Raw genomic sequence first — 22,785 nt, forward strand, 5'->3', positions numbered from 1 at the left:
AAGTGATTCAGGGAAACCGGTTATTATAGATTTAGCCGGACTTCAGTTCTGGAAATGGGAAGTACAATGCCTGCGCTTTAAAGGAAGACTCAGGGATATTGGCAGTTTGGAGGTTGACTTATAACTCTTTCAGGGTCCAGGGGCCAAATTTCAAAGTGTGCACCAGGGTCCAAGAATTTTCAAAAAATAATTTTGATATTTTTTATTATGAAATGGAAGAGAATCTTTTTTCTTAAGGTAATAAAACAAAAAGTACGAAATATGATGGAAAATTGAGGAAATTATGCTCTCGCGAATTTTGATGTTGGCGATATTTACTCATCGGCGATTTTGCTGACTTTGACCCCCATTTTAGGGCAATTGCAGTATTCCAGTCAACCAAATTCTTAACTGTTTCACTAGTACAGTGGACCCCCAGATAACGATCAGCTCCCAACTCGACCAATTACGTAAGTTTATTTTTGTAAGTGCTTTTGTAGGTGTATTTTTAGGGGTCTGAAATGGACTAATCTAATTCACAATATTTCTTATGGGAACAAATTCGGTCTATAACGGCACCCAAACAGACTTCTGGATTGAAATAATATCGTTATGCGGGGGTCCACTGTATTACACTCTATTCGATCAATTGAGCACAAGAAATCGCCAAGTCAACTGTATTAACAACAAAATAAAGTGACCGGAAATTGGTAATTTGGCAAAGTTCAAAATATTCCAATTTCAAAATAGGGTCCAGGATAAACAATGCAGGAATTCCTGGCACTAAACTAACATTTCCTCTGTTCATTAGTTACGTTTTCAGGCTTTACAAATGAATTCCATTTTGATTTTTTATTCACATAATGAATTTTTATTCAAACCAAATAATAGAAGATATACTGTTATGCAATACTGTAATAATTGTATAAATAATATCACCACATTAGTGAATGTATATTAGATGCACCAGCTGTCATGTATTAGACTTGTGAGGTCATTTGTTTACTCTTGAACAGCGGCAGAAATTTAACATTTCTGCTACTTTGAGCTCAGTTTCAAGTCATTTCCAGTACTTAAACCAATCAAAATCATCTCTATTTCTGTAGTATATCTTCCATTCTATCAAATGAGACCAAGAAATTTTAAATAAATCTATAGAAAAGATATAAAAAAACACTGCAAAGTCGCTGTTTTAATCAAAATTTACGGTCTCGTTTTTTTTCTCTCGTGCACTGTGTGCTGCAGGATTTGTTTTATGTGGTGCACACATACCACATAGATATACTCTCTCAAATCTAGGCCCAAATTTACTGCTCACAGCTTATCAGAGTGAGCTGAGCTCATGGCGTAGATCTACAGTTTGGACCCTGAATGTAAAGCCGTAGATCTACAGCACGGACCCTGAAAGGGTTAAACTGTTGTATCTGAGCACCTCTGCAAAGACAGTGATTATGTATGAGTGAGGTGAAAGTGCTGAATGATGATGAAAGTATTTCATTTTTGGGAATTTTCTTTCTTTTTGGGTCACCCTGCTTCGGTGGGAGACAACTGACGTTTAAAAAAAAATAAACTAATAGGTTTTAACAATTACAACTAACAGCTTTACTAGATTCCTGAATCCAATATTTTGCTATTTAAACTTCAGGTTCATGCTACTGATTTTGATGCTGATGAAAATCGTGATGTTCGTTATGAGCTTCAACGTGGGAATGGGGAGGTGTTTGCCGTAAGTCGTTCAACAGGCGAAATAAGTCTGAAACAAACACTAGAGGGCCTCAAGAGTGAATATGAGCTTTTGATAAGTGCTTATGATGGTGGTAAGTTATATAAAAGTCCCATTTTTTATTACCTGTTTTATATTTAGGTACTGTATACTAATTTTAGGCTAGCTCCTCATATTTGTTAATTTGTGTGCAATGTAGATAATTTAACTTAGCATTATTTTTTTTATTATGCTTGGATTAAAGTGTCATGAATGCCGATTGATGAAAAGTGACAAATCATTAACATAGAAAAACGAAAATGTGGTTAAAGAAATCTGTATATCTTGACCTTGATCAGTAACCCTGTAGAAGTGGGTCTCTGACCAAGATCAAAATATGCAGATCTCTTTTACCTGTGTTTCATTTTTCTTTCCAAAAGATTTCCCACTTTTCACTTTATTCTGATGCCGTGTGATTGGCAAAAACAACAAAGGGACCAAGGCATCATCCTCAATATTTAAATTAGATTATGTTTTTCAAAAATAAAGAGAATATTATTTTGTACACTTTACATTCTAGGCTCCCCACCTTTGTCTTCACAAGTTCCTGTTCGACTTAAAGTGGTGGACAGATCGCAGCCAATTTTTGACAGACAGTTTTACAGTGCTTCTGTAGCAGAGAATGCAGAATCTCACACACCTATTGTGACTGTCACAGCTCACAGTCAGCTTAATAGAAAACTGATTTATACAGTTGTTGGTGGTAATGAACATCAAACATTTGCTATGGAGCATGAAGAGGGTAAGTCTAATATTTATTTCCTAATAATTTTCTTTTGGTGGGGCAAATTTATGTAAAAGTTAAAACCTGTAGTTGAAATATACAGTATTATATATTTTCAATGAGTAAAAAGTATTAACCTAAATGCTATGCTCAATGACTTCTTTTTAGGTCTAATTCGAGTCCAAGATGGACTTGACTATGAGACTCAGAATTCCTACCAGCTAACTGTGAGAGCCACAGATAGTTATTCTGGCAAGTGGGCTGAGGTGGTTGTCTCAGTACAAGTTACTGATGTCAATGACAACCCTCCAGAGTTTTTACAGCACTTTTACAACATCACAGTGTCAGAGGCCACTGCTATTGCAACTCCAGTTTTGACTGTCACTACCTCAGATGAAGATACAGGACCAAATGCAGGAGTGAGTTATCGGTTAATGGGACTTAATGGGACATTACCCAAGAACTTCTATATGGAGGGAGATTCTGGGGTGTTGATACTAAAGCAAGGACTGGACCGAGAAACAGTGCCAATTCACCATTTCTTGGTGCAGGCCATTGACAAAGGGACACCACCACTCTCATCTACAGCACATATTCTGGTAACAGGTATGTAATTGCCTTTTTTGTATTATAGTATACTCACTGAGAAGTGTGCAGAAGAATGATGCAGTTTGAGCTATTAATTTTGAAGTGAGGTGAATCCCTAGCATTGGTATGCAATAGTTACTTGCCACTGAGTGGTTCATCATATGATTAAGACCCATGTCAAGAGACATTTATCCTGATTTCCTTAATCAAGGGTACTTGGAGTGCTTCATTGCTCTTATAATTTTTTTCTTATATGTCACTGGTTCTAGGTAGTAGGTTGGTAGACAGCAACCGCCCAGGGAGGTACTACCGTCCTGCCAAGTGAGTGTAAAACTGAAGCCTGTAATTGTTTTACATGATGGTAGGATTGCTGGTGTCTTTTGTCTGTCTCATAAACATGCAAGATTTCAGGTATGTCTTGCTACTTCTACTTGCATTTAGGTCACACTACACATACATGTACAAGCATATATATACACACACACACCCCTCTGGGTTTTCTTCTATTTTCTTTCTAGTTCTTGTTCTTGTTTATTTCCTCTTACCTCCATGGGGAAGTGGAACAGAATTCTTCCTCCGTAAGCCATGCGTGTTGTAAGAGGCGACTAAAATGCCGGGAGCAAGGGGCTAGTAACCCCTTCTCCTGTATATATTACTAAATTTAAAAAGAGAAACTTAAGTTTTTTCTTTTGGGCCACCCCGCCTCGGTGGGATACGGCTGGTATGTTGAAAGAAGAAAGAAGAAGGATTGCTGGTCTTTTTTTTTTCTGTCTCATACACATGCAAGATTTCAGGTATGTCTTGCTACTTCTACTTACACTTAGGTCACACTACACATACATGTACAAGCATATATATACACACACCCCTTTGGGTTTTCTTCTATTTTCTTTCTAGTTCTTGTTCTTGTTTATTTCCTCTTACCTCCATGGGGAAGTGGAACAGAATTCTTCCTCCATAAGCCATGCGTGTTGTAAGAGGCAACTAAAATGCCAGGAGCAAGAGGCTAGTAACCCCTTCTCCTGTATATATTACTAAATGTAAAAGGAGAAACTTTTGTTTTTCCTTTTGGGCCACCCTGCCTTGGTGGGATACGGCTGGTGTGTTGAAAGAACGAATATGTCACTGGCTCCGCTATACATGCTGCAGTCTCTCATTGTATTCTGCCTATCACTATTTAAAAAAGAAGGAATGTAAAGTAATTTCTGCAGTCTTTTCAACTTTTTTTCTTTGTAGTTAAAAATTTGGCTTTGGGTTCCTGCTCATTCTGGTTTCCAAAAATTTGTATCTGAATTTAAATATTATTCTATACAGTTCTGTGGGTATCACATTGCATTTCTCTCTTCTATCTTCTAAACAGTGCATTTTCAGAATTGTTATATTTTCTGTGTTATTTTTTAAATTATGCAGTCCATTTTGCTGCACAAAATTCAAATTAAATATTTGTTAGTGTTAGTAACATCAAACACACTATACTCCCTGCTACACCTTCCACAGCACCATCTGTTGTACACTCAGATTTCTTCAGATTTTTATCTCAGTACACTCATAATCACCCAAGATTTATTACCGCCTTCCAAATTCTAATGCAGTTGATTCATACTAATGGAAAGCAAATGAGTGTTGAACAGTGATGGCAGTATTCTGTCAGAAAGATATAGAATAATTTATCTTTACATAGGTATTTGTCAAATGAAGACCTGTTTCTTTAAGCTTTTGGTCATTTGTCCAAAGCCTTCAACTGGCTTACCACTCCATTCCATAAAAACTAAATATTCCATTATAAAATAATACCTAAGTTTCTCCAAGCCACTAATATGACAGTGGAATGAATATACATTCCTTACAAGTGAAAGTTACAAGATTAATTTCATATGACATGGTGATAACCATCACTCCAGTTAGTGCAAAATGATGTACTTTTATTTTGTTACTTGTATGACAGGATAATAGTCCCTTCCTAAAAAACTGCTATTTGCTGTCTTCCTCCTCTGAAAACAAAATATTCCAGTATAAAATATGACGATGTGTTCAGATACAACACAGTTTTAATTGATGTCACCCTGTTTTGTTACAGTTCTGGACATGAATGATAACCCACCGGTATTTGAGCAACAAGCCCAGCACTGTTTAGTGACGGAAGATGCTTCTCGTGGCCATTTTGTCACTCTTGTTTCTGCCTCTGATGATGATGTTGGTGATGTAAACAAACTTACTTACACTATTGTTGATGGCAATGACCTACAGGTTTTTGCAATCAACTCTGCTTCAGGTAACCAGCATTATATTTTCCCTTAGTAAATTTCCAGAAACACTAAATGTGAACTAATGCATGATCTCATATCAATGTACCAATGATGTCATTTTGCAGAGTACTGTATAAGAAATGTTTGAAGTACATTATCTCATTAATACATAGGCTACTGATACTTTGCAATTTGTTAAAAGTTATCGACTACATCAGCAAGTGATTTTTTTTTGCTAAAATATGCTCTAAATTTTGTATATGTTATAAATCAGTCAATCAGTTAAGGAATTAAGGATGTTGAGGAAAACACTGTGTATGCAGGGAAAACCATTACATATTTTGCCCATGACCTCATATTATTAAGCATACAAATATAAAAAATAATCATAATCTTAGGTGCCAATGTGAGACAAGGGGAAGGGCAGGGTCAGGCCTATGGGAAACATTTTTATTTTCATTATATGAATAGTTTTAGCTTCCCCCCCCATACACATACACATCAGTACTTAAAAATTGTGATTATTGTTTGACTGGTATCTCCATTATCTTACTGGTTACATTGCTTTTGACCTACCTGCCTGGAGTCTACCTGCAGAATTTTCCAAATGTCAGTGTCCTCACAGCCCAGTCTCAGACCAAGCTTTCCAGTGGATGGCTGCATGAAGGCCAATGTATGTAACACAGCCATGCTGATAAGGAACTGTCTGCCAGGCTGTGGTGCATACATTGGTCCTAAACTTCATGAAGCTAGTATCAACAGCCTGGGTGATCAGGCCATCCTCTGGTAAGCCTGGTCTGGGACTGAAACACTATCTTCTGAGCCTGATCTGAAGGTGCTTGTTTTCATTGTAAGGCAGTGTATCAGCATTTTTGAACAAAAATTTGTAATAAAAATTTTACTACCGTACAACTATTGTCTTTCTTATAATTTAACTTATGCCATTGTTTATCCTAACACACACGCACACACGCATGCATATATGTACACACAGGAAATCGATTGGAAGAACTTGGAGCCACATGGTGGCCAAGATACATGGAGGGCTAAGATGATGGAGGTGGTACTGGAAAACTTCATGTACCAACATGTAAGGGACACTACAAGAGAGAGAGGAGAGGATGAACCAGCAAGACTGGACCTATTATTCACCTTGAGTAGTGCAGATTTTGAGGACATCACATATGAAAGACCCCTTGGGGGGCCAGCGATCATGTGGTTTTAAGCTTCGAATACACAGTAGAGCTACAAGTGGAGGGGGAAGCAGGAAGGCCAGGGCGAATGAAGCCAAACTGCAAAAAAGGGGACTACACGGGAATGAGGAACTTCCTGAACGGGGTTCAGTGGGACAGAGAACTGGTAGGGAAGCCAGTTAATGTGATGATGGAATATATAACAACCATATGCAAGGAGGCTGAGGAGAGGTTTGTACCCAAGGGTAACAGGAATAATGAAAAAGTCAGGATGAGCCCATGGTTCACCCAAAGGTGCAGGGAGGCAAAAACCAAGTGTGCTAGGGAATGGAAGAAATATAGAAGTCAAAGGACCCAGGAGAATAAGGAGAGCAGTCGTAGAGCCAGAAAGGAATATGTACAGAGAAGAAGGGAGGCCCAGCGACAATATGAAAACAATATAGCAGCGAAAGCCAAATCTGACCCGAAACTGTTATACAGCCACATCAGGAGGAAAACAACAGTCAAGGACCAGGTAATCAGGCTATGGAAGGAAGGAAGAGAGACAACAAGAAATGACCGTGAAGTATGTGAGGAACTCAACAAGAAATTCAAAGAAGTGTTCACAGAGGAGTCAGAAGGGGCTCCAGAAAGACGGAGAGGTGGGGTACACCACCAAGTGCTGGACACAGTACACACAACCGAGGAAGAAGTGAAGAGGCTTCTGAGTGAGCTAGATACCTTAAAGGCAATGGGGCCAGATAACATCTCTCCATGGGTCCTGAGAGAGGGAGCAGAGGTGCTATGTGTACCCCTAACAACAATATTCAATACATCTATCGAAACAGGGAGATTGCCTGAGACATGGAAGACAGCAAATGTAGTCCCAATCTTTAAAAAAGGAGACAGACATGAAGCACTAAACTACAGACCAGTGTCACTGACATGTATAGTATGCAAAGTCAGGGAGAAGATTATCAGAAGAGTGGTGGAACACCTAGAAGGGAATGATCTCATCAACAGCAGCCAACATGGTTTCAGGGATGGGAAATCCTGTGTCACAAACCTACTGGAGTTCTACGACATGGTGACAGAAGTAAGACAAGAGAGAGAGAAGTGGGTGGATTGCATTTTCTTGGACTCCAAGAAGGTGTTTGACACAGTTCCACACAAGACATTAGTGCAAAAACTGGAGGACCAAGCAGGGATAACAGGGAAGGCACTACAATGGATCAGGGAATACTTGTCAGGAAGACAGCAGCGAGTCATGGTACGTGGCGAGGTGTCAGAATGGGCACCTGTGACCAGTGGGGTCCCACAGGGGTAAGTCCTAGGACCAGTGCTGTTTCTGGTATTTGTGAACGACATGACGGAAGGAATAGACTCCGAAGTGTCCCTGTTTGCAGATGACATGAAGTTGATGAGAAGAATTCATTTGATCAAAGACCAGGCGGAACTACAAAGGGATCTGGACAGGCTGCAGACCTGGTCCAGCAATTGGCTCCTGGAATTTAACGCCACCAAGTGCAAAGTCATGGAAATTGGGGAAGGGCGAAGAAGACTGCAGACGGAATACAGTCTAGGGGGCCAGAGGCCAAACCTCACTCAAGGAAAAAGATCTTGAGGTGAGTATAACACCAGGCACATCTCCTGAAGCGCACATCAACCAAATAACTGCTGCAGCATATGGGCGCCTAGCAAACTTCAGAACAGCATTCCGACATCTTAATAAGGAATCGTTCAGGGCCCTGTACACTGTGTACGTTAGGCCCATATTGGAGTATGTGACACCAGTCTGGAACCCACACCTAGCCAAGCACGTAAAGAAACTAGAGAAAGTGCAAAGGTTTGCAACAAGACTAGTGCCAGAGCTAAGAGGTATGTCCTACGAGGAGAGGTTAAGGGAAATCAACCTGATGACACTGGAGGACAGGAGAGATAGGGGGGACATGATAACGACATACAAAATACTGAAAGGAATTGACAAGGTGGACAAAGACAGGATGTTCCAGAGATGGGGCACAGCAACAAGGGGACACAGTTAGAATCACAGATGAATCACAGGGATGTTAGGAAGTATTTCTTAAGCCACAGAGTAGTCAGGAAGTAGAATAGTTTGGGAAGCAATGTAGTAGAGGCAGGATCCATATATAGCTTTAAGCAGAGGTATGATAAAGCTCACAGTTCAGGGAGAGTGACCTAGTAGCGACCAGTGAAGAGGCGGGGCCAGGAGCTTGGACTCAACCCCTGCAACCTCAACTAGGTGAGTACAGCTAGGTGAATACACACATGCACATGGTATGTGAAGAGGTATCACAGTGGGTGCCTGTGACGAGCGGGGTCCCACAGGGGTCAGTTCTAGGACCAGTGTTATTTTTGATATATGTGAACGACATGAAGGAAGGAATAGACTCTGAAGTGTCCCTATTCGCAGATGATGTGAAGTTGATGAGAAGAATTAAATCAGATGAGGATGAGGCAGGACTGCAAAGAGACCTGGACAGGCTGGACATGTGGTCCAGTAACTGGCTTCTCGAATTCAATCCAGCCAAATGCAAAGTCATGAAGATTGGGGAGGGGCAAAGAAGACCACAGACAGAGTATAGGCTAGGTGGACAAAGACTACAGACCTCACTCGGGGAGAAAGACCTTGGGGTTACCATAACATCGAGCACATCACCGTAGGCACACATCAACCAAATAACTGCTGCAGCATACGGGCGCCTGACAAACCTGAGAATAGCGTTCCGATACCTTAATAAGGAATCGTTCAAGACACTGTACACTGTGTATGTTAGGCCCATACTGGAGTATGCAGCACCAGTCTGGAACCCACACCTGGTCAAGCACGTCAAGAAGTTAGAGAAAGTACAAAGGTTTGCAACAAGGCTAGTCCCAGAGCTCAGGGGAATGTTGTACGAGGAAAGGTTGAGGGAGATCGGACTGACGACACTGGAGGACAGAAGGGTCAGGGGAGACATGCTAACGACATACAAGATACTGCGGGAAATAGACAAGGTGGACAGAGATAGGATGTTCCAGAGAGGGGACACAGGGACAAGGGGTCACAACTGGAAGCTGAAGACTCAGACGAGTCACAGGGACGTTAGGAAGTATTTCTTCAGTCATAGAGTTGTCAGGAAGTGGAATAGCCTAGCAAGTGAAGTAGTGGAGGCAGGAACCATACCTAGTTTTAAGAAGAGGTATGATACAGCTCAGGAAGCAGAGAGAGAGAGGACCTAGTAGCGATCAGTGAAGAGGCAGGGCCAGGAGCTGAGTCTCGACCCCTGCAACCACAATTAGGTGAGTACACACACACACACACACACACACACACACACACACACACACACACACACACACACACACACACACACACACACACACACACACACACACACGCACGCACGCACGCACGCATATGCACATGCACACACACACGCACACACACACAAAAAAAACTGTATAATAATACAGTCTCTTTTTCAGGAATTATAACTGTTTGGAACAGCCAAAAGCTGGGCGAGAGTGATGAGCATATACTAAATGTGTCAGTGAGTGATGGGGTCTTCACAGCCTATACACGTGTGGTAGTTACTATCACACCAGTCAATGCCCATTCTCCAACCTTCAAAGTTGCCCAGTATGATGCTTCAATTCAAGAAAATTCTGCCATCAAAACTACTGTTGCTCACGTGTCTGCTAGAGATGGGGATTCAGGGCGTTACGGTGATGTGACATACCATTTTATAGGCGATGATGCGCACAAGTTCTTTAGAATAAATGAAAACACAGGTAAGATTTAACACCTGTATGAAGAGACATTATTAATGCTGGATTCTTAAAATGCTTTACCAAAAATTATAACTGTCATTTTAGATACAATAAGCATTTTAAGCATTCAAGGATAATTTTTCCTAAATCACAGCAATGAGTTTCTTTAGAGAAACTATTGTATAACTAATTCTTGTACATCTATTTCATTATAAAAAATCAGAGAAAAAAGTTCATAGACTGAAATTGACTGTATATTTAAGATTGTCAGTTAATAGTACAAGCACTGACTGTTTTATGAAGAAATAAAATGAATAATTTATGTTAAGTGCTAAACCCATGTGGATCATTCAGTGCAAGACATGGTGGAGGCTTGATCCTCTATCCACTGAGCACAAGACAGACACATCCCATTTGTCCTAAACTAGTTCCTTATAAGGAGAAGTAAGAATAGCTCGCTCTTTCTCCCCCTTATTCAGATTTTGAATTTGTCATACTGTTTATACCTTTGAATACTTTTAATTAAATTCCTGTGTTATCTTAACCCTTGCCCAAAACACTTGAGTGTAATATGGGATATGTAAAAATGTTACTATGTAATACAGTGGACCCCCGCATAACGATGGCATCACATAGCGATTATTTCGCATACCGCTTACTTTAATTGCAAAAATTTTGCCTCACATACCGCTTAAAAACCCGCTTACCGATTTTCGTCCGAGACGCGCTCACATGTTCCGCCGGTGGCATTGTTTACCAGCCAGCCTCCGCGGTAACATCCAAGCATACAATCGGAATATTTCGTATTATTACAGTGTTTTCGGTGCTTTTTCTGGAAAATAAGTGACCATGGGCCCCAAGAAAGCTTCTAGTGCCAACCCTACAGCAATAAGGGTGAGAATTACAATAGAAATGAAGAAAGAGATCATTGATAAGTATGAAAGTGGAGTGCGTATAGCCGACCTAGTCAAGCTGTACAAGAAACCCCAATCAACCATCGCTACTATTGGTGGTACAGCTGCTGCTGCTGCTGCACTGTCAGCTGCTGCTGCTGCTGCACTGTCAGCTGCTGCTGCTGCTGCACTGTCAGCTGCTGCTGCTGCTGCACTGTCAGCTGCTGCTGCTGCTGCACTGTCAGCTGCTGCTGCTGCTGTAGCACCGTTGTTGGTGTGGCTTATTGAGAATACCAAGAAACAATTAACCCCAGAGGATTTGCCACCCAGGATAACCCAAAAAAGTCAGTGTCATCGAAGACTGTCTAACTTATTTCCATTGGGGTCCTTAATCTTGTCTCCCAGGATGCAACCCACACAAGTCGACTAACACCCAGGTGAACAGGGAAAAATGCCTGGAACTAGTGCTCATATTGGTGAATTTAAAGCCAGCAAAGGTTGGTTTGAGAGATTTAAGAATCGTAGTGGCATACACAGTGTGATAAGGCATGTTCTGGAAGAAAATGCCAAACAGGACCTACAGTACTCAGGAGGAAAAGGCACTCCCAGGACACAGTGTCTCATCAGTCATTGCTGCATCTTCAATAAAGGTAAGTGTCATTTATTCTTCATTTAGTAGACTAGTACATGCACAATATATACTGTGCATGTACTACTCTACTATTGTGCATGTATCCTTCTCTTTGTGTGTGGGAAAATGTATATTTCATGTGGTAAAATTTTTTTTTTCATACTTTTGGGTGTCTTGCACGGATTAATTTGATTTCCATTATTTCTTATGGGGAAAATTCATTCACATAGCGATTATTTCGCATAACAATTACCCCTCTTGCACGGATTAAAATCGTTAACCGGGGGTCCACTGTATTATGTTTACAACCCATAGTGGTACCTACACCTGATTAACGTCTGAATTACAATATCTAAAAGTTGCAAAGCAGAAAGTTCCCCTCTTAAGACAGTCATGTGTTAAGGAAAATTTAGTTTTTATTTGAGTGTTTGGAATTTTGCAGTATTTTCCTAGATACTGTACACCCGTGTCATAATCAGATATAAGGTCATAAATGATTATATTATTCCTTATTTTCTGTCTTAAAAATTAAGTTTAACCCCTTGACTGTCAAAACCCCAAATCCTGCAGGTTCTCCTGGTGTCGAAAAATATTAAAAAAAAAAAAAAATATTTTTTCTTACGAAAATGTTAAGATTATTTTTCTGATTGTTTTAGTCCAAAAAATTTTTTTTTTGCCATCAGTACTTACCGAGATATAGAGGCATGAAGTTGGCAAAAAATAAGTCGTGTATGGCAACAGCGGCAACTGCCACTCACCCGGTAAACTTTGGTTTACTTGTATTCGAAGGTTTTTTGTTTTTTTATTATTTTATTTTTCACATAACTTATGTGGCCTATGAGTCCAAAGTATGGTGCAATGTACATATATACACTTGTTGTATACAACACAATAAGCACACAAACATAATTATCAATATATTGTTTACAAAACTTGTTTACACAAACAATACAAAAAATTTTTTATTACTGTTGTTTTATAATATATATATGTTTACAGTGAAACATGTAAGTGAACAGTATTTAGATAAGGCTAAAGAGGTCTTTGTGGCATTTATGGATTTGGCAAAGGCGTATGACAGGGTGGATAGGGGGGCAATGTGGCAGATGTTGCAGGTGTATGGTGTAGGAGGTAGGTTACTGAAAGCAGTGAAGAGTTTTTACGAGGATAGTGAGGCTCAAGTTAGAGTATGTAGGAAAGAGGGAAATTATTTCCCAGTAAAAGTAGGCCTTAGACAAGGATGTGTGATGTCACCGTGGTTGTTTAATATATTTATACATGGGGTTGTAAAAGAAGTAAATGCGAGGGTCTTGGCAAGAGGCGTGGAGTTAAAAGATAAAGAATCACACATAAAGTGGGAGTTGTCACAGTTGCTCTTTGCTGATGACACTGCTCTTGGGAGATTCTGAAGAGAAGTTGCAGAGATTGGTGGATGAATTTGGTAGGGTGTGCAAAAGAAGAAAATTAAAAGTGAATACAGGAAAGAGTAAGGTTATGAGGATAACAAAAAGATTAGGTGATGAAAGATTGGATATCAGATTGGAGGGAGAGAGTATGGAGGAGGTGAATGTATTCAGATATTTGGGACTGGACGTATCAACGGATGGGTCTATGAAAGATGAGGTGAATCATAGAATTGATGAGGGGAAAAGGGTGAGTGGTGCACTTAGGAGTCTGTGGAGACAAAGAACTTTGTCCTTGGAGGCAAAGAGGGGAATGTATGAGAGTATAGTTTTACCAATGCTCTTATATGGGTGTGAAGCATGGGTGATGAATGTTGCAGCGAGGAGAAGGCTGGAGGCAGTGGAGATGTCATGTCTGAGGGCAATGTGTGGTGTGAATATAATGCAGAGAATTCGTAGTTTGGAAGTTAGGAGGAGGTGCGGGATTACCAAAACTGTTGTCCAGAGGGCTGAGGAAGGGTTGTTGAGGTGGTTCGGACATGTAGAGAGAATGGAGCGAAACAGAGTGACTTCAAGAGTGTATCAGTTTGTAGTGGAAGGAAGGCGGGGTAGGGGTCGGCCTAGGAAAGGTTGGAGGGAGGGGGTAAAGGAGGTTTTGTGTGCGAGGGGCTTGGACTTCCAGCAGGCATGCGTGAGCGTGTTTGGTAGGAGTGAATGGAGACAAATGGTTTTTAATACTTGACGTGCTGTTGGAGTGTGAGCAAAGTAACATTTATGAAGGGGTTCAGGGAAACCGGCAGGCCGGACTTGAGTCCTGGAGATGGGAAGTACAGTGGCTGCACTCTGAAGGAGGGGTGTTAATGTTGCAGTTTAAAAACTGTAGTGTAAAGCACCCTTCTGGCAAGACAGTGATGGAGTGAATGATGGTGAAAGTTTTTCTTTTTCGGGCCACCCTGCCTTGGTGGGAATCGGCCAGTGTGATAATAAAATAAATAAATATATATATCCTAGGTAGTAGGTTGGTAGACAGCAACTGCCCAGGGAGGTACTACCGTCCTGCCAAGTGAGTGTAAAACGGAAACCTGTAAATGTTTTACATGATGGTAGGATTGCTGGTGTCCATTTTTCTGTCTCATAAACATGCAAGGTTTCAGGTACATCTTGCTACTTCTACTTACACTTAGGTCACACTACACATACATGTACAAGCATATATGTATATACACACCCCTCTGGGTTTTCTTCCATTTTTCTTACTAGTTCTTCTTCTTGTTTATTTCCTCTTACCTCCATGGGGAAGTGGAACAGAATTTGTCCTCTGTAAGCCATGCGTGTTGTAAGAGGCAACTAAAATGTCGGGAGCAAGGGGCTAGTAACCTCTTCTCCTGTATATATTAGTAAATGTAAAAGGAGAAACTTTCGTTTTTCCTTTTGGGCCACCCCACCTCGGTGGGATACGGCTGGTGTGTTGAAAGAAAGAAAGAATATGTATATATAGGTAGTAGGTTGGTAGACAGCAACCGCCCAGGGAGGTACTACCGTCCTGCCAAGTGAATGTAAAACGAAAGCCTGTAATTGTTTTACATGATGGTAGGATTGCTGGTGTCCTTTTTTTCTGTCTCATGAACATGCAAGATTTCGGGTATGTCTTGCTACTTCTACTTACACTTAGGTCATACTACACATACATGTACAAGCACATATATACACACCCCTCTGGGTTTTCTTCTATTTTCCTTCTAGTTCTTATTCTTGTTTATTTCCTCTTATCTCCACGGGGAAGTGGAACAGAATTCTTCCTCCTTAAGCCATGTGTGTTGTAAGAGGTGACTAAAATGCCGAGGGCAAGGGGCTAGTAACCTCTTCTCCTGTATATATTACTAAATGTAAAAGGAGAAACTTTCGTTTTTCCTTTTGGGCCACCCCGCCTTGGTGGGATACGGCTGGTGTGTTGAAAGAAAGAAAGATATATATCTTTCTTTCTTTCTTTCAACACACCGGTCGTATCCCACCGAGGTGGGGTGGCCCAAAAGGAAAAACGAAAATTTCTCCTTTTACAATTAGAAATATATACAGGAGAAGTCAAAAATACTGTTAAAAACATCAGCTGAATTTGATGTTGATTTTTTTTTATTAACACACTGGCCATCTCTCACCAAGGTAGGGTGACCCCAAAAAAAAGAAGAAACACTTTCACCTTCACTCACTTTATCACCAACTTGCCAGAGGGACATCAGCGTTACAGCTCAGATGCCCCTCCAAACTGCAGTATTCCCACCCTTCCTTCAGAGTGAAGGCACTGTACTTTCCACATCCTTGACTCAAGTCTGGCTGCCTATATGTTTTTTTTTTTCCAATGAACCAGCCGTATCCCGAGGCAGGGTGACCTAAAAAGGAAAACGAAAGTTTTTTTTTTTTTAAATTTAGTAATTGTACAGGAGAAGGTGTTGCTAGCCCCTTGCTCCCGACATTTTAGTTGCCTCTAATGACACACGTGGCTTACGGAGGAAGAATACTTTTCGCTTCTCCAGAGAGATAAGAGGAAATAAATTAGAACAAGAACTATTAAGAAAATAGAAGAAAACCCAGATGGGTGTGTAAATATGTATGCATGTACAGTAGTACCTCGGTACTCGAACTTAATTTGTTCCAGAAGGCTGTTCGAGTGCTGATCTGTTCGAATACCGAACAAATTTTTCCCATAAGGAATAATGTAAATTAGATTAATCCATTTCAGACACCCAAAAATACACTTACAAAAGTATTTTAACATGAAGTTTACAAGCCTAGCATGCATAAATTTAGAAAAGAAAAAACTAAACAATGAATAGATGAAATAAATGCAAATTTATTCTCATTTTACCTGTAAGTGGAGAGTTGATGGCATATGTGGAAGATGGTGAAGAAGGTGAGGATGGCGAGGAAGGTCTTTGTTTCATAAATGCTTTCACTACTTTTGCAACATCAGCCTTTTTAATGGCCTCTTTATTTTTAGTATCGTAGAGATCATAGTTTTTGCCAAACAAAACTCAGTGGCAAGATCAGACACTTGGGCACCGCTTTCATACTTTGCTGATACATAGTTCTTTTTTCATCTCTATTTTGACTCTAACCAATTATCTTTTTGGTTTTATGTTATCACTAATCTTCTTAGGCCCCATGTTGACTTATTTATACAAATAATATAAAAAAAATACTAAAAAATAACCAAAAAAGATCATGTTTGTTTTGACGAGTGCCGAGCAAACGGTTGACTACTGAGCTATTTTTTTACCAAACAAAGTGCTTGAATACCAAATTGTTTGAGTTGTTTGAGTTGGAAGCTGTTCAAGTACCAAGGTACTACTGTACAGTGGCTGCAAAAAAAATCTATGCATTTCCAACACAAAAAAAAATCTATACACTAGATTTTGGTATATATATTTCACTTGAATTTCTGCCATAAGAAAAGTGGGCGGATCTTGTGATAGCTTAATGTACTGGAGCCCCTCTTGCTCCAATGTTCCCCACCACCCCACGCTTCAGTGCTCTTCCAGAGCTTGATGATGAAGGAGGATTTTTACGTTGTTACTCACTGCCCATTTTTTCACTTGACCACGAACTTTGCCATGCTATATCTCTGCTCCAAGTGGTCAGAATGGGTCAAACTAAACTTTAAATTGTAGAGAAGACTCATGCACTCACCCTATTAGAGCATGGCATGTCTGTGATATTCATAGCTACAGACCTTAAGGTGACTAGAATGGCAATTTACAACCTCAAGAAAGCAGCTGCCTCACTCCCACCTGGCACTGTACCAAGATCCTGAAGAGGGGAGTGTTATCAGATCCTGCCATAACAGGCACAGACCTCAAGAAAAAGCATCCTCCACTCCTGAAAGTCGTCACAGTGCAAACCATTCAGCACCGACTGCAAAAGGACCTGAATGCAAAAGGACCTGAAAATGCCTGCACGACGTGCTGCCAAGAAGCCCATGCTAACTGAAGCCATGAAGAAGAAACAGCTTCAGTTCTGCAAGAAGTACAAGGATTGGACCTCAGACCAGTGGGAGAATGTGGTGATCAGTGATGAGAGTACCTTCAGGCTCCTCAGGAGCACTCTAAGACCACCCATTGTCCCAGTGGTGTGTCCTGTTATGACCCATGGTATGTCATGAAGACAGTGAAGCACCCTGACAGTGTTGTGGTCCGGGGTACTTTTAGTGGTTATAAGGGCAGAGGTGTACTGTACTATTTTCATAAGAACATTACTATGACGGGAAGAAATTATATTGAGGTGTTAAGGGACCACATGCTGACATTTTGGAACATTCATGAGTGTGATTTTTTTCATTCATACTGATGCCCCTGCCCATAAGTCAAAAGGAGTGAAAAAGTTCCTTGAGGACAATAATATCCTTGTTTTGGAGTGGCCAGGCAATTCCCCTGACCTAAATCCTATCGAGAATGCCTGGCATGGGATGAAAAATGAGATTGCTAAAGCTCAACCCACCAACATCACAGACCTGAAGGAGGCACTGAAGAAGCTTTGGATCAACATGGACACCTCCTTCTTCTCCACCCTCACCATTTCGATGCCCAGGCGACTTAAGATGGTGATAAAGAACAATGGTAGCACGATCAAGTACTAGTTGGATGCTAAAAAGTGAAAATAAAATACATGTACATATATTAAGTTACATTTTTTCATTTTATTGTTAATGTATAGATTTTTTTGTGGCCACTGTACATGCATATGTAGTGTGACCTAAGTGTAAGTAGAAAGAGCAAGATATACCTGTTATCCCATGTGTTTATATGACAGAAAAAACACCAGCAATCCTACAGGTTTCCACTTCACACTAACTATATGATTCTTTCTTTCAATGCACCAGCTGTATCCCACTGAGGTGGGGTGGCCCAAAAGGACAAACGAAAGTTTCTCATTTTAAATTTAGTAATATATACAGGAGAAGGGGTTACTAGCCCCTTGCTCCCGGCATTTTAGTCGCCTCTTACGACACGCATGGCTTACGGAGGAAGAATTCTGTTCCACTTCCCCATGAAAAACTATATGATTATGATGATATTAATTAAAGTAAACCATCAGATTAATAAGCCTTGAGTTGATGGACTTAGGAAATACAGGACAAAATCTTCTGGGTTGGTTGATTCTGAATTATTTATTTATTTATTATCACACCGGCCGATTCCCACCAAGGCAGGGTGGCCCGAAAAAGAAAAACTTTCACCATCATTCACTCCATCACTGTCTTGCCAGAAGGGTGCTTTACACTACAGTTTTTAAACTGCGACATTAACACCCCTCCTTCAGAGTGCAGGCACTGTACTTCCCATCTCCAGGACTCAAGTCCGGCCTGCCGGTTTCCCTGAATCCCTTCATAAATGTTACTTTGCTCACACTCCAACAGCACGTCAAGTATTAAAAACCATTTGTCTCCATTCACTCCTATCAAACACGCTCACGCATGCCTGCTGGAAGTCCAAGCCCCTCGCACACAAAACCTCCTTTACCCCCTCCCTCCAACCCTTCCTAGGCCGACCCCTACCCCGCCTTCCTTCCACTACAGACTGATACACTCTTGAAGTCATTCTGTTTCGCTCCATTCTCTCTACATGTCCGAACCACCTCAACAACCCTTCCTCAGCCCTCTGGACAACAGTTTTGGTAATCCCGCACCTCCTCCTAACTTCCAAACTACGAATTCTCTGCATTATATTCACACCACACATTGCCCTCAGACATGACATCTCCACTGCCTCCAGCCTTCTCCTCGCTGCAACATTCATCACCCACGCTTCACACCCATATAAAAGCGTTGGTAAAACTATACTCTCATACATTCCCCTCTTTGCCTCCAAGGACAAAGTTCTTTGTCTCCACAGACTCCTAAGTGCACCACTCACTCTTTTTCCCTCATCAATTCTATGATTCACCTCATCTTTCATAGACCCGTCCGCTGACACGTCCACTCCCAAATATCTGAATACATTCACCTCCTCCATACTCTCTCCCTCCAATCTGATATTCAATCTTTCATCACCTAATCTTTTTGTTATCCTCATAACCTTACTCTTTCCTGTATTCACCTTTAATTTTCTTCTTTTGCACACCCTACCAAATTCATCCACCAATCTCTGCAACTTCTCTTCAGAATCTCCCAAGAGCACAGTGTCATCAGCAAAGAGCAGCTGTGACAACTCCCACTTTGTGTGTGATTCTTTATCTTTTAACTCCACGCCTCTTGCCAAGACCCTCGCATTTACTTCTCTTACAACCCCATCTATAAATATATTAAACAACCACGGTGACATCACACATCCTTGTCTAAGGCCTACTTTTACTGGGAAAAAATTTCCCTCTTTCCTACATACTCTAACTTGAGCCTCACTATCCTCGTAAAAACTCTTCACTGCTTTCAGTAACCTACCTCCTACACCATACACTTGCAACATCTGCCACATTGCCCCCCTATCCACCCTGTCATACGCCTTTTCCAAATCCATAAATGCCACAAAGACCTCTTTAGCCTTATCTAAATACTGTTCACTTATATGTTTCACTGTAAACACCTGGTCCACACACCCCCTACCTTTCCTAAAGCCTCCTTGTTCATCTGCTATCCTATTCTCCGTCTTACTCTTAATTCTTTCAATTATAACTCTACCATACACTTTACCAGGTACACTCAACAGACTTATCCCCCTATAATTTTTGCACTCTCTTTTATCCCCTTTGCCTTTATACAAAGGAACTATGCATGCTCTCTGCCAATCCCTAGGTACCTTACCCTCTTCCATACATTTATTAAATAATTGCACCAACCACTCCAAAACTATATCCCCACCTGCTTTTAACATTTCTATCTTTATCCCATCAATCCCGGCTGCCTTACCCCCTTTCATTTTACCTACTGCCTCACGAACTTCCCCCACACTCACAACTGGCTCTTCCTCACTCCTACAAGATGTTATTCCTCCTTGCCCTATACACGAAATCACAGCTTCCCTATCTTCATCAACATTTAACAATTCCTCAAAATATTCCTTCCATCTTCCCAATACCTCTAACTCTCCATTTAATAAATAAAATCCAAAGGTTACAGGATTGTGACTAATAGACTTTATCATCATTACAAAACAATCTCATCTCTATATATTATCACCATTACTAACTACCTATTCTCCTCAGTTGGTCTGTTAAATTTAAGGCTTACTACATATACTATTCTGTGTTTAAATTCATGAAATCATTACTCAAGGAAACTACTACATTGAGAACACATACATGGAAAACTGACAGGTGCTGCATGTCCATACACAGTGAACCCCCGCCATACGAACGCATCGCGTTACGTTAAATCCGCCATACGAAGCATTTGAACGCAAAAATTTTGCCTTTCCTCACGATAAAAAAACTTGCCTTATGTGATTCGTCCAGGATGCGTCCCACGTGTGGCCTCAGCGCCAGTGTTTACAAGCCAGCCAGTGCGGTGCATTCGGTACATTTCACATTATCCCAGTGTTTTTAGTGCTTGTAACTGCAAAATAAGTCACCATGGACCCCAAGAAAGCTTCTAGTGCCATCCCTGTGGTAAAAAGGGCGAGAATTAGTATGGAATTGAAAAAAGAGATTAAGGAAATGTGTGCAAAGTGGGTTGAACTGCAGACCTTTACGGATGAAAATCACCGACACAGCTACTGCAAGCCGTGTCGGCAACCTGTACAATGACAATGTTATGGCTCATTTTAGGAAAGTCTTAAAGGAACGGGAGGTACAGAGCTCTATGGACAGATTTGTTGTGCAACAGAGGTCCAGTGACTCTCAAGCTGGTCCTAGTGGCATTAAAAGAAGAAGGGAAGTAAACCCGGAAAAGGACTTGCTACCTCAAGTCCTAATGGAAGGGGATTCCCCTTCTAAACAATAACTTCCACACTCTTCCCTCCTTCCATCCCATCAATCATCACCAGATCTTCAATAAAGGTAAGTGTCATGTACTGTATTCTTAGTAGAGTAGTAATTGTGCATGTCTTCTTCAGTTTGTGTGTATTAAAATTAATATTTCATGTGGTAAAAAAATTTTTTTTTCATACTTTGGGGTGTCAGGAACGGATTAATTTGATTTCCATTATTTCTTATGGGGAAAATTAATTCGGCTAACAATAATTTTGGCTTCCGGTGAGCTCTCAGGAACGGATTAATATCGTAAGGCGGGGGTCCACTGTACTTGCCTTATCCAAATATGAGCAAAAATTTGAAGATTTTTAATTTGGAAAAATACCATAAATTTGGAGCCTTTCCTGATAAGAAATATAGTGCTCCAGGTTTCTATTATGTATTCAGAATTTTACATTATTTGTACATCCCTTCTTTTGCATTAGTTCAAATAAGAGATACACATCACCGTATAACCAGAGTAATTTTTTAAGCGGTCATGCATTATCATATACTGTAAAATAATGTCTCATTTTCTTTCATAAAGGTGATGTATGGACATCAGAAATATTCGATCGTGAAGAGAGAGCTGAATTTGCCTTCACCGTGATGGCAATGGACATAGGTGGGCGCACTGGCTTCACCACACTTCACATTTCTGTTGATGATGTGAATGATAATAAACCCATATTTATGCAGTCAGATTATAAAGCAATTATTAGATCCAATGCTACTGCTGGATCTGTTGTAATGAAGGTAAGTTGAGGTTTTCATGTGTGATTTGAAGAGAATGCTTGTGCATTGAAAAATTGTAATGAATAAATGTAACATTTCAGTGGAGTGATTGAATTCAAATGTCTTGTCTGGGATGAACCTGTCCAGCACCTTAGCCACTGTAACTACAGAGGGTGGTTGGTGAAACCTCTGTAACTACAGAGGTGTCACCAACCAAAATCCTGGGAAGGTCTATGGTCACCAACTGCATCCCTATCACATTTTTTTATGGAAAATCCCAAACCTGACCAGCAGTTACACACATTACTTACCTTAAAATATTTTCATCCTTAGCTTATAGTGAGTGGCGAATATATTTATTGTAAGAAGTCTGAATAAACGAAGAATTGGTATAATTGAGAACTGCTGTTCAGGTCCCCCATCACAAATCCGGCATCATTGGGACTTGTAGTGTGCCGGATTACTGAGTTTGCCGGATTACAGAGTGGTTAGGTTAGAATGCAGTTAATAAAATTAACCAACTTGACTTACACAAGAAAGTTCATTGAACATTGGCAAAAATTGAACATTTCCGCTACTTTGAGCTCAATTTCAAGGTACTTTTCGCCTTGAAACCAATCAAAATCACATCTATTTCTGTAATATATCTTCCATTCTATCAAATGAGATAAAAAAAAATGAAAATACAACCATAAAAACCATACAAAAATATACCGTAAAGAGGCGGCTAATGGCTGAGAAGTGAACTCCCTTATTTATCGTCCGATTTTTTTTTCACTTTTGGCGTATGTTAAGAAGTATCTTTCCATCATACACTGCCCAAGTTTCAATAAGATAGCCCAACTAACAACTGAGAAAAAAAATATTTACCAAAACTCATATATGGCAAACCCAAGCCAGGTACTGGAAATAAGTCACTTTGTCTGGCTTTTTTGGGTTATCC

The 22,785-nt window shown here is 40.4% G+C and overlaps 1 protein-coding gene across 9 annotated transcripts in view; it reads left to right on the forward strand.

The window, feature by feature from the left end:
- The window catches only part of kug (FAT atypical cadherin kugelei), a 913,302-nt gene that overhangs the window by 738,627 nt on the left and 151,890 nt on the right, over nucleotides 1-22,785 (forward strand). For all 9 annotated transcript variants that reach the window (XR_011394610.1, XR_008406862.2, XM_070104239.1 and 6 more), the window contains 6 exons: nucleotides 1,625-1,796; nucleotides 2,262-2,483; nucleotides 2,634-3,071; nucleotides 5,131-5,325; nucleotides 9,961-10,266; nucleotides 21,655-21,863. Coding sequence is in view for 7 of the 9 variants with exons in the window: in XM_070104239.1 (XP_069960340.1) it covers nucleotides 1,625-1,796; nucleotides 2,262-2,483; nucleotides 2,634-3,071; nucleotides 5,131-5,325; nucleotides 9,961-10,266; nucleotides 21,655-21,863 (1,542 nt within the window). In the remaining 2 variants the exon portion in view is untranslated. The remainder of the gene's footprint in view (nucleotides 1-1,624; nucleotides 1,797-2,261; nucleotides 2,484-2,633; nucleotides 3,072-5,130; nucleotides 5,326-9,960; nucleotides 10,267-21,654; nucleotides 21,864-22,785) is intronic.

The sequence above is a fragment of the Cherax quadricarinatus genome, chromosome 1, assembly GCF_038502225.1.
Source record: "Cherax quadricarinatus isolate ZL_2023a chromosome 1, ASM3850222v1, whole genome shotgun sequence".
Taxonomy (NCBI): Eukaryota; Metazoa; Arthropoda; class Malacostraca; order Decapoda; family Parastacidae; genus Cherax; species Cherax quadricarinatus.